Raw genomic sequence first — 12,604 nt, 5'->3', positions numbered from 1 at the left:
TGAATTAAATAGAGCAAGCAAAATTGAAGAGGGAAAGCTACAGTTGTAACCTTCCAAACTGCCAACTCTAATTTATTGATCTGCCAGGGTTCTTGGTTGTAAACAATAGAAACCACTCTGGCTAGTTAAGTAGAAAGGGAATTGACTAAAGATTTATTAGCTTACAGAATCTCAAGGGCAGGAGGAGTACCAGCAAGGGCACCAGTGTAGCCTGCACTGCCCCACCCCTGGGCACAGACATCACTGTTCATTCCACCACCCTTGGCACTGGATGCCTCCACTAGAACCAGAGGCTCTGTGGTCCTTGAGCTGAAACTTGCTTCTTGAAGTCTCTAAAGTTCAATCCAAAGTCTCATGAATGGTAAAGCCTAGGTCACAAGAATGCTCCTTAGAGCCAAAGAAATTTATTCTTTACCTTTTTCTTAGAAAGGTGGAGAATTCCTCAAACACAGGAAGGGAATGCAAAGGTATGGCCTAGAAGAATGATAAATACCCACTGGTTGTGGTGGTTTAGTCGCTAAGTCATGTCCGACTCTTGCAACCCCATGGACTGTAGTCTGCCAGGTTCCTCCATTCCTGGGATTCTCTAGGCAAGAATACTGGAGTAGGTTGCCATGTTCTTCTCCAGGGAATCTTCCCAACCCAGGAATCAAACCCAGGTCTCCTGCATTGCAGGCAGATTCTTTATCGAATGAGCTATGAGGAAAGCCCAAATACCCATTATATATTTGATAACAAGCAATATCTGGAGAGGAGAAGGGAATGGCAACCCACTTCAGTATTATTGCCTAGAGAATTCCATGGACAGAGGACCCTGGTGGGCTACAGTTCATGGGGTCACAAGAGTCAGACAAGACTTAGCAACTAAACCACCATCACAAATGGGTAACATGGATAACCAATGTCCTCAATACTCATTTTAGTCCATAATCAAGTTCTGAGAGCTGTTCTGGTTTCTGCAGGTCTTTCTTCAATTCTACCCAAGTGCCCTTCCAGTGAATCCCTGTTTTCACTAGCTTCAGTTGGGTGCTCTCATTTGCAATCTGTATTAGAGTCTTGATACAGAAGTAATCATATGTTGAAGAATCCCAGACTAATTGCAAAGAGGACTGTAAATATTCAGATGCTCTGAAGAATTTTTCAGATCTTTTTTTCGCAAAGTAACTCTCTGAACTGACACACAAAAGAATCAAACAAAGAACATGAAACTGTAACTTTGGTTTGAGAACCCTAGTGGGGATCATGAGCTGAATACTGATGTATTTATCTTCTCCACAGAAGTCCTGACAAATAAAGTCTTACTTGAAAATAAAAATATTGCATAGATATATATCTTGTGTATATATGCCAAACTGAATAAAAAATCAGAAGTATGCACAAGTTACCAACTTATTGATGAGTGCCACTTGGAAATAAGTTCATCTCTAACAGTTCTAAATAGAGAAACTGTTAACCAACAAAGAAATACACAAAGGGAAAGGCACAGAGGCTAAGCTCTGAGATTATTATATATAAAAAAAGACCTATGCTCTATTTCCAGGCACTCAGAAAATTTCCTCTTTCTCTAAGAATGGCTCCCTGGACAGGGAGGGGGAGGTGCAGTTTGGATACTGGGCTAGGTTTGTGGCCTGTGGCTAGTACTGGCTGACCCAGGGTGAGTATCTAATGGACCCAGCCCAGGAGTCGAGGGAGGTGAGTCTCACTATGGTGGCACCCGGGGGAGAAGGCCAAGGAAAGCTGAGATTTCCAGAGTAACCTTATTCCTTCTCTCTGCAACATCATGATCATTTACCTCTTCCTGCAATTCAGTGATCAATTCCTAAGTTTTCTCAATAAATTTAATTCTTTTTTTCTCTGCTTAAGCTAGGCCACAGTATTTTTTTTTTTAATAACCGGAAGAATATTGTATTAACTAAGTACACTCCCCTAAACCTGACTCTCCCCAGTAGCCAACTCCAGCCTTAGGTTACTGAACTCTCTTGACTAGAAATGACATGAAAGGATCCTTAGCTTCTGTGTATTCAGTATTTATGTACCAAGCTGCCACTGAGCTGAGCAGCATTAACCTGGTTTGTCACTTTTTAGGAAAAGTAATTGCAAATTCTGACACCTGGCTCAGGGGTTGAAACTTCAAGTGCCTTTACAGATCAGACAGATAATATAAAGACAGACAGTGCTGAACTGGACTCCACTGGACACTATATGCTGCATCTGAAGATGTTTGTGTTTAGTTACTTGAAACACTGTGTGGCTCAAACAAAATTCTTCACAGGCCCAATTCACCTCCTTGAGTCGTAAACTAACAGGCCACTTTGCTATTAGTTTAAATTATATATGGTCATAGACTAGAAAGCTCATAAAAGTCCATTGTGTTTCAATCATTTGAGTAGGATAAAAATGTTTCTTGGACAGCAAATTTTCCCACCTTCTTTTAGTAGAAAATTCTACAGGTCATTAATACGATTGATGTGAGGTATCTAAAAGAACTCAACGGCTGCTTTTAAGAGAAGCTTATCAACGCTGGTAGATAATATGCCGTAGCGTGTCTCATGGTAATGAAGCAGGCACCTGTTACTTCCTACGAATCACAGAATAAAGAGCCAAACTACTTATAAGCACAAGGACTCCAAAGGTGTCATAACACAGATGGAAAAAAAATCAAATGTCTACTGTTCTTAACAGTCTCCTGTTGAACTACACAGCTCTGATTCTCTTTACAGACCAAAAATGAAATCCAATTCAAAAAAACTGATAAGGCTTCCTGTTTCTTGGAGAAAATGAACTGGACAAATTGCACACAGAAAACCTAGAATCTCCACCACCAATTGTTGCAAAACTGTGGGACCTCCATTAGCAGTTCTTTTGCCCACAGAATGCTCTCAAAGGAGCTGTGAGGTTTGGAAGGAGTGCAGAAGCCTACTCTCCATCAAAGTTTTCATCAGAACCTGCTTTTTTTTTTTTTTTGCGAAACTAAGCAACTGCTATTTCACACCCACATATTGCTGGAATCCATTCAATTACCCTCAACGACTGTTTAAAATGAAAATGCTGTGCCTCCTGAGGACAATGTGAGAGGATTAATGAATGTTGCTCCTGAAGGACACACGTGTAGGGAAACAGCAGAAACCTAAAGAAGCTGGAAACTACTGCTGGGCCTTATGTTACAAGCAATTCAAACCTACCTTCAAGTATTTTGTAAAGAATAATAATTTAAGGCAGTTGGATATACCAACAGGCCTACTATGCCATTTTTCCTCATTCTTCTTGAAGACAAGCATGGAATGAGAAAACTAAGAGGATGACAAGAAGTAATGAAGAAAAGACAGAATCTCGCCATATGGTTTTTCGGGAGAAGAGGAAACAGCATTTTTTCCCCTGACACACTGTTCCAAAGGATCTGTCTAACAAACCAAGCCAGCACTTTGCTGGGTTCTGTAGCTCTGTGACTCAGAAGTCACTTTTCTATCCAACATATTAAATGTCAAGCAAAATATCTCCGATAAGAGAGAAGAAATTTCTTCAGGAAGCTTTGCTCCTGTATGAGTTCTGATGAAACAAAATTTATATTTTAAAGCAAGACAAGAAAAATTTAAATAAACTTTTTTCTCTGCCTGTCTGGACCTCCTCCCTCTGCACTGTGCACCTGCGTTATTCATTAACCAGACCACCCCAATGGCAGAAATATCAGCTGAACCATAAAGGTCGATTTTTTCTTCTTCTGGAGCCAGCCACGTAATTTCTTAGATGGCAACCTTCCTTTCTCAATCCTGTAAAATGCCACAACGACCCACCACTCAGCTTATACACACAGACTTTTTGGTAATTTCATGTACAATGCCAATCTAGTACTTCCCCAAAGCTAGCTTAAAGCTCAGCATTCAGAAAACTAAGATCATGGGATCTGGTCCCATTACTTCATGGCAAATAGATGGGGAAACAGTGGCTGACTTTATTTTCTGGGGCTCCAAAGTCACTGCAGATGGTGACTGCAGCCATGAAATTAAAAGACACTTACTCCTTGGAAGGAAAATTATGACCAACCTAGACAGCATATTAAAAAGCAGAGACATTACGTTGCCAACAAAGGTCCATCTAGTCAAGGCTATGGTTTTTCCAGTAATCATGTATGGATGTGAGAGTTGGACTATGAAGAAAGCTGAGCACCGAAGAATTGATGCTTTTGAACTGTGGTGTTGGAGAAGACTCTTGAGAGTCCCTTGGACTGCAAGGAGATCCAACCAGTCCATCCTGAAAGAGATCAGTCCTGGGTGTTCATTGGAAGGATTGATGCTGAAGCTGAAAGTCCAATACTGTGGCCACCTGATATGAAGACCTGACTCATTTGAAAAGACCCTGATGCCGGGGAAGATTGAAGACAGGAGGAGAAGGGGATGACAGAGGATGAGATGGTTGGATGGCATCACCGACTCAATGGACAGGAGTTTGGGTAAACTCTGGGAGTTGGTGATGGACAGGGAGGCCTGGCGTGCTGTGGTTCATGGGGTCGCAAAGAGTCGGACATGACTGAGAGACTAAACTGAACTGAACTGAAAGGAGAGCAACTGCTACAGAACAGACCAGGTCAGGTGACCTGGAGAGATACTGGGCCTCACTTAATGGAAATTCTTACCTTAAGTACTCACTTAGGACTTTATTAATGTTACTAGCTATATTACTTGTATTCTACCTATTTCACAAGAGTATTATTTCTTGCACTACCAAATGCGTGATGGAGCCTCCAAAAAAATTAATGATGATTAGGCAAGCTTAAACAATTGACCAAATATATTGTCCTATAAGATCAAAGATTATAACAGTGTAACTTTAGAAATAAGAAGATGCAACAAGAGACATCCTAGACCATAACTGACTAGTAAAACAGATGGTCCAGAGCCCTTTGACTATTGTTAACAGGGCCAAGTGCAGTAACAGGGCACTGAGCAGCCTATCAATGAAATCCCTGACCTGGGAATGAGCATTCCTAGCGCCTCGGGACAAGTTGACCATGAAATGCCTCTCAAACCTTGGTCAAGATTAAGACCAAAAGGGAGGGGATTGTAAAACAGAGACTGTTGCCTACTACCCAGTTCTATAAGAATCAAGTCATTAGCCACTACATTCACTGACCTACAATACCCTGGAATTCAGGACAAAATAAGAACGAGGCATTCTGTGCTCTAAGAAAAGATAGGCCTTCAGATATTTTCAGGAGAAAATTCATGAACCCATACTTAGAAAAGCGCTAAAACCTTTAAAGATATCTGTTACTTATGAATCACAGTAACTCTTCATCAAGCTGTGTGCTTGATTGCACTACCCTTTCTAGAGAATCGCTTATACTGGCCTCCCCCTTTACCTCTTTGGAGCAGTTCTCAGAGTTCTCTGAGAGGTTGTCTCCTGGGTTATAATACTCAGTTTGGTTCAAGTAAAATTTTACATTTCTCTCTCAGATTGACTACTGATTAATTTTTTTTGTCAACAGTACTTCTCCTGGGCATATGAGCCATATATTTTGCTGCTTTTACGTAGATTGCCAATTTGTAAAAGAAACATCTACCCAAGATTGTAGAAAAAAGTATAATCAACGAGACCATCATTAGTCCTCTATTTATGTCCCCCAGAACTTTAGCCATGTAATCATAGTAAATGTCTAAGAAAGAAAAACCAGAAAGAAACACAGAAAACAGAGAGAAAGTAAAAGAATAAAAAAGAATTACAGTGATATTTGTATGCTTAAAGTTTCTGTAATATACAAAAATGTATGGATTCTAGGGGAGTCCTAATCCCACAGGGCAGTGTTTATCCACCATGTATCATCTGCCCTCATTTCATAATGCTGTAAGATTAGAACCTCTGATGTGAAAGAGGATTTAATATTTAGAGCTATTTCTTGTATAGCTTGGTGAAAGAAGAGGATAAGAAAAGAGGAAAAGAATTACATGGGGACTACACATCATTTCTCTTTTTTATAACAGATTATTTGCTTTAAGAGAAGCATAAGCTATGATTAAAGTGGCAATATAATTGCTGAATTTTTGTGCCTCTAACACCTGCAAAGGAAGCACATTGACAAGAACCACTTGGCAACCCAATTATTTCATGCAGGTTTTCATCCACCCAGAAAGCCATCCTCAAAATAGAATGGAACTTTTTCTCCTTCACCAATTTGGTAGGTGGCTACGGCAAAGTATCCAAGAACCTAAATAATATTGTTTTTCATTATCCTCAACAAACAAAATTTAAATAAAATAGGATCCAAGGAATTTAACACATTACTTCCAAACTTATTACACTAATTAACTGTGCATTTAGTTTATATTTCACCTTGTCTCGATGGGAGGCTAAAAAGGAACAAGACTTATCCCTGGAGACATAGGGAACATTGCACTCTGTTCCCTAAACAGGGAGAACAGACTAGATAGCTGCTTTTTCTAGTTTGGAGGAACATTTTAATTTGACTGTGAAATAATGGAAAAATGAAACAAATTCAAGATTCCCACTATCTAGGAATTTGGGAAAGTCAGACTGTATACCCTGAAAATAAGAGAATAACTAACTAGCTAGGGGGAAGAAAATCCAGGGAAATTTTTTTCTTTAAGAGGCTAAAACCTGAAACAATACTTTAAAAATAGTTATTTTAATTGCCATGTTCACTCAATTATTTCTTATATATTTTTAACCAAAGACATTTACAGTTACAAATAATAGGTTGAAATAATAAGACTCTTATTTTTTACTTATTGGTGTCTTGAGAATAAACATTTACTAAGGGTCACTGGGAAATGTGATCCTTTCCATCATGAACAACTGTGCAGACAAAACATTCAATCTAAAACAGATTATTAGGTCATAACATGTACAAGACAACTCACAAATCAGAACACATTTCTGTTGTCTCCCAAACTGGTGAAAGATTAGCAAGGAAGTAGGAATGATGAAAAAAGGTTTCTGGGCCACAATCCTTGACCTGAATGTTCAGTGATGGAAAGGGCATGAATCATAGGATAGGGGTAAAAGAATCAGCATAAACCAAAGGAGTGGAAAGAAGGTATAAGAAATGATATTTAGGGAACAGCTGAGGCTAAAGACTCGGGACAGATTAGTGAAAATTAAAGCGACCATTATTGAATGGTTACAACATGCAAGGTTCTACGCAAATATTTCCTTTTTAAATTTTACTTTTATTTTTTTGTTTGTTTGTTTTTTCACAATAGAAGCATGACATATTTTTTTATTTGTAAGTTGCACACTAAACATGCTCTATATCAGTAAAATTTACAATAAACATATATAAGTGTGTCAGTGTGTACATTCACACATATTTTTTCTGGAGAACTAGTTGTCCCAGACATGACAATCAAAAGTGTCTCTGGACACAGCCAAATGTCCCCAGGGGAACAAAATCAACCCTTGTTGAGAGTCGCTGTCCTAGGCAGGCCGTGCATCCCCCGAGGGCCACTGGAGGCACCCATGTTCTGTAGACCACCTTGTGCAGGGCCTCCACCTGGCAGGATTTCCCAGTGTTTAGGGAGCAACTCCCAGGGGCCTAGCCTTCCCTGGTGGCTCAGCTGGTAAAGAATCCACCTGCAATGTGGAAGACCTGGGTTCGATCCCTGGGTTGGGAAGATCCCCTGGAGAAGGGAATGGCTACCCACTAAAGTATTCTGGCCTAGAGAATTCCATGGACTGTATAGTCCACGGGGTCGCAAAGAGTCAGACACAACTGAGCAACTTTCACTTTCCCAGGAGCCTGCCCACTGGGGGTCCCATGCTCCATCAGGCCCCTCTTTCCCAGAGCAGTACAGAGAAAGGGAGTCTAAGTACAGAAGGTCACATGGGGGCTCACTCATGGGCTCTGCAGTCAGCTGGACCCAGGTTCAAATCCCACCTCTGACATCTACAGCCCGGTTGACCTCAGGCAAGTCACATACCCTCTCATAGCTCAGTGGCCTTGTCTGCAAAATGGGCACAGTCCTCACGTTCACCCTCTGGGGAGATTAAGTGAGATGGTGCACATCAAAGGCCTCACCCAGGTTCCGCTCTGGTACAGGAAGGGCTCCCAGAATATCAGCTGTTTTCTCAAAACACAGCAACCAGAAACCTGTCCCCACCCCCCAACACAACAGCTCCACGGCCTTACCTGTGATATGTAGCCGGGGGCGGGGGGGGCGGGGGGGGTATGTGGCCGTCCTCCTGGGACTTGGGTGCACCCTGAGGAGCCTCCCCTTGGAGACGCCATGCCTCCAGCTGGGCACGAAGGGACTGGACCTCCTTCTCCACTGAGTCCCAGGGCTCAGACTTGCATCTCTGTCTTTGCTAGCAACCCTCACTGCCCAGATGCTCTCCTGCAGTCTCACAGCTTTAAAAGAGCCACTTGTACACGGAGGATTCCCACATCTCTATCTTCAGCCTGGACATCTCCTCCAGTTTCAGACTCCTATGTCCAACTGCCTATGCGACATTTCCAAAAGGATGTCCAAAGGATAATGCAAACTCAAGCATGTTTAAAACAAAACTGATTTCCATCCACGCCCCTGAAAACATAAAACTAAACAACAAAAACTACTCCTTTCTCATCTTCCTGCAAAATATATCGAATGTTGGACCACTTCTCACACCTCCACTTAAACCACTCTGTCTAAGTCACCAGTCTCCAGCAGGAATCACTACAGCAGTCTCCTAAAGGAAGCAGATGTGAACTTGCCCTCCAGAGGCCCTCTGAGGCTATGCGTTCCAAACCTTTCCATTTGAGACTCCAGTTATCGATTCTGTTGTCTGAAGTGGAGGCTAAGATTTAAGAATGATTCTTCAACGGGTAAAAGAGAAACAGTGGAGGCTGAGAGCAGATGTGAAAAGGCAAGTGCAAGGCTGCGTTAGGGGTGCCCAGGATGGAACATTTGAGAACGTCCAGAGGGACAAAAGGACCTGAACTCCTAAGCAATATCAAGTCCTGAGTCAAATGTCCCCTCCAGGTTAGCCTTTCTTGACTCCTCAAGCAGAGTTCAGACCTTCATTACAGCATTTGTCACATTATTGGATGTCTGTGCTCTGCACCTCCCCCACTAGACCCTGAGCTCATGTTGTGCCCCCAGCCCCTGAGGCAGCATGGTCATCAGGATTGTCCTGGTAAGCCCTTGGCAAAAGGGTGTTCAAAAGCCTTTGGCAAAACATGGTATCATGGGAAGCGCATTAGAAGAATGAAGTGACTACATTCTTCTAGAAGAGCAAATTAAGACTTAACATAGGAAATGAGGTTTCAGATATAGATGTCTGAATTAATCCAGGAAGATAACACTGCAGGATTAGACAGGGACAGCAGTGGTGTGGAAAGACAGAGGTCAAGGCTTGAAGAGGAAGTGAGAGAAAGGAAAACAGTAGAAGAAATTGGCAGACGTGCCACTGAAAAGTAGGTTAGAAGTTAAAGAAAGCAGCAGAGTCCAAGGAAGAGTTTTTCTCTCTCCCCAATAGGTGGGGGATGTTTAAAAGAAAAGAGGAAAAGCAAGGCAACAGAAAGAAGTTGCCCCCAAAGGATGTGGTTAGGGTTGATGGGTATAAAGACCAGGCAAGCTCAGACCTTCAGTTCTTAATCTTTTCATTCCCAAGTACCAAGTAAATTACTGAGCTCCAAGAGGTGGATAGGAGGCCAGAGGCTTAAAACTCAGAGGTCAAAATTGAGTAAAATAACTACTCAATGCGTAAGCCAAGAAGTTAATGAGGTAGGGAGACCAACACTGTTTGTGTTGTAAAACAAATCTGGGTTATTACTTCAGTCCTCCAGGTCCAGTTAATTTTCCATTAAGTGGTGCTGGGGGCTGGACTTCTCACCCTCCGCTCACCACCCTGGCGACGACGTCTGCGGTGCAATTCAAGGAAAATTCTGAGTGGATCTTCATCACTGCCATGAAGATAGAGTGGAAAAGCAATTCACAGTGGCTGCCCACTCAGCTTTGTGCAAGCCTCACGGAGAAAACCGGGAGAGCACAAAATACAAACAAAACCAGAGCTCCTTTCTTTCCCTTGCCTTGTCCACTGCTTACGCCCTTCCCCCTCCTCCCCCCAAAAAGTAAGCTCCCTGAGAGCAGGGCTTGGTGCTTTGCTGCTGGACGCCCGCGTAACGGTGGGCCTGGCACACAGTGAATGCTCAGCAAATACTGGTTGATTATTGAATGAACCCAGCTCCCACTTCATCGTATCTGGGCACTGAAGGATGCCACCAGTGGTGCTGCTTAAGAGAGCGCAGAGGTGAGAGAGGAAGCAGAAGGTTTCTTCCTTCTTTTTTTTTTTTGAAGGTCGCAGTTTGGGCAGTCCGCGGAGGCCTGGGGTTGAGGGCTCTGGAGCGAGTCCGGGAGGGGGATCCCGGTCTAAAGACCAAGATTGCATCTTTTGCAACTGACCTTCAGGCGGGGACGCCCGCGCAGGGCGCAGCAGCCAGGCTCCGGCGTCCCACTCCTGCCGCCCCCCGCCGGCGCTCGGCGCCCGCTGCGCACGTAGGTCACCTGCCTCCGGCTGGCGCCGCGCAGCTGGCCGGGCGCGGGCTGCAGGTGCGACCCGGGCGGTCGGGGGGCCTGGCCTGGCGGGGAGCTGAGGGCTGGGGGCTGGGGCCCGGCGCGCTGCAGCTCCGCGCAGAGCCGCAGGCCGAGCAGCAGAGCGGCGGCGAGCAGACAGCGGCGCAGGGCACAGCAGCCCCTCCCGGGCAGCCTCTCCCGCGCCATGGCGGGCTGGGCCCGGCCCGGGGCTCCGCTCCGCCGCCCGCCCGCGCCCGCCCGCAGCAGGGATGTGGCCCCGCAGGCCAGAGCTGCCAACTGTGGGAACTCCCCCGCGGGCCGGGGCGCGGGCTCGGACCCGCCTCTCTTCCTCTGTTCAAGGAAGCCTTGGCGTAACCTTATCCAGCCCGGCTGGCAAGGGCGCGCGGAACCGCGGGCCAGGCGGGATCCCAGGGACGCAGGCTGCTCAGCTGAGCCAGACTCCGGGCCCAGCCCCACCTCGAGGGTCCCCGAGGAGGGGCGCCCTCCAGCCCAGGCTCCGGAGCCTGAAAACTACATGGCCAGAAAAAGCACAGTCCTAACGGGATCCTGGGCCATAACTTCATTTTCTAGTACTAGCGTTGTTGTAGAAACGCAGGAGGAGGATAGGTGAGCTGCCAGGTTTTGCTGCAAGGAACAAATTCCGATTGTCAAGCAGCTTGTGCCATGAAGCACATTATAAAAATGCATCACACTTATATGCTCAGGTTTACAACTTCTCTCCCTCAGGAAAGAAGGGAAAGGGGGAGGAGAGAATAGCGCTGGATGCAGAGAAATCAAATTAAAGTTATTCCATTTCTAAATTTTGCCTGAAGCCAACCCGTGCTTTCTCCCCGTGTTATGAAATGTGTGGGGGTGAAGGAGGACGGGGGAAAAGCCAACTACGACATCTGACAGCAGGGAGAGAGAACAGAAGTTACCATGGCATGATGTAAATCAAATTAATTTAGCTCCAAACACACACCTCCCTGCTGTCTTGCAGAGATACAGAGGAACAAATTTATCTTTCAGCAAAATGCTCCCCAGCTGGTATTTCCATCACCACCTTGACCTTAATTAATCAGGCTGAATGCTCACAGCCTGAAGTCCAGGGTTGACTGTCCTTTTCAATTGTGAGTAGACTTCTTTCTCACAACCCAGCTGAGGTTTGAGTTTGAGTTTGTTTTCTTTAGCTGTGGCATATTTTTTTCATACTCTGCTTGCATTTTCCATGCTTTTATGTCAGACTACTCTTGCTGACCTGCCCTCTGCCTCTGACAGCCTATTTGTTGTTGTTCAGTCCCTCAGTTGTGTCTGACTTTGCGACCCCATGGACAGCCTATAGCATGAACAACAGAGAACAAATATGGAACCCCGCAGCCCCTAGGTGGGAAATTACACTCTCCGTTCCAATTTCAGGAATTTTCCATAAGGAGCCCTCTTTTCTAAAATCCTTCTGGCCTAAGAAAGACCCAGCTGAATCTTTGTCACTGCACAAAGCACTTGGGCTATTTCTCTGCATGTAGCAAAAGACCTGATACAGGACTTCCCGACCTGATACAGTCCACTCTCTGAGCACTCTAGGTCCTCAGGCCCCTGTGGGTTTCATTATGGTTGAATTTTGGTGTTTCCTAGACGTAAGTCTCTGGCTATTGCAAATAGGCTCTGTTTTAAAGATACCAAGCAAGTTCATTTTTCCTGACACAAACTCTCAGACAAAACATCACATCCCTCGACTACTTAAACAACATGAGCTGTGGTGTTACACTTGAACTGAATCAGGTGGGCTGAATCAGGACCCTGCCTTCCAGAAACTGTGAGACTTTGGGCAAAATAACTTGTGAGAGTCTCAGTTTTCTCAGGTGTAAATAGACATATGTCTCATAGGATTACAAAGGTTGCATAAAAATTAAATGTTCAATACCTATATAATTTATGGTTATAGAAGTTATTCAATTAATAGTGATTACTTTTATTAATTACCATTAAAGAAAACCCTGGGTGTCATGAAAAACAAGCTTTAAGTATTGATTCCAAAGGAAGAAGTAATTTTGCCTCCTAGAAGATAATTGGCAATTTCTGAAGACATTTTGTTACAAGCA

The 12,604-nt window shown here is 44.1% G+C and overlaps 1 protein-coding gene across 1 annotated transcript in view; it reads right to left on the bottom strand.

Moving 5' to 3' along the window:
* Window positions 1-10,712, bottom strand: part of METTL24 (methyltransferase like 24) — a 124,033-nt gene extending 113,321 nt beyond the window's left edge. Inside the window, exon 1 of the mRNA XM_052645709.1 lies at window positions 10,395-10,712. Within this exon, the coding sequence (XP_052501669.1) occupies window positions 10,395-10,712 (318 nt within the window). The remainder of the gene's footprint in view (window positions 1-10,394) is intronic.
* Between the last annotated feature and the right edge of the window lie 1,892 nt (window positions 10,713-12,604).

The sequence above is a fragment of the Budorcas taxicolor genome, chromosome 9 (assembly GCF_023091745.1).
Source record: "Budorcas taxicolor isolate Tak-1 chromosome 9, Takin1.1, whole genome shotgun sequence".
Lineage (NCBI taxonomy): Eukaryota > Metazoa > Chordata > Mammalia > Artiodactyla > Bovidae > Budorcas > Budorcas taxicolor.
The sequence above is the reverse complement of the archived record's forward strand: the minus strand, read 5'-3'. Positions and strand labels throughout refer to the sequence as shown.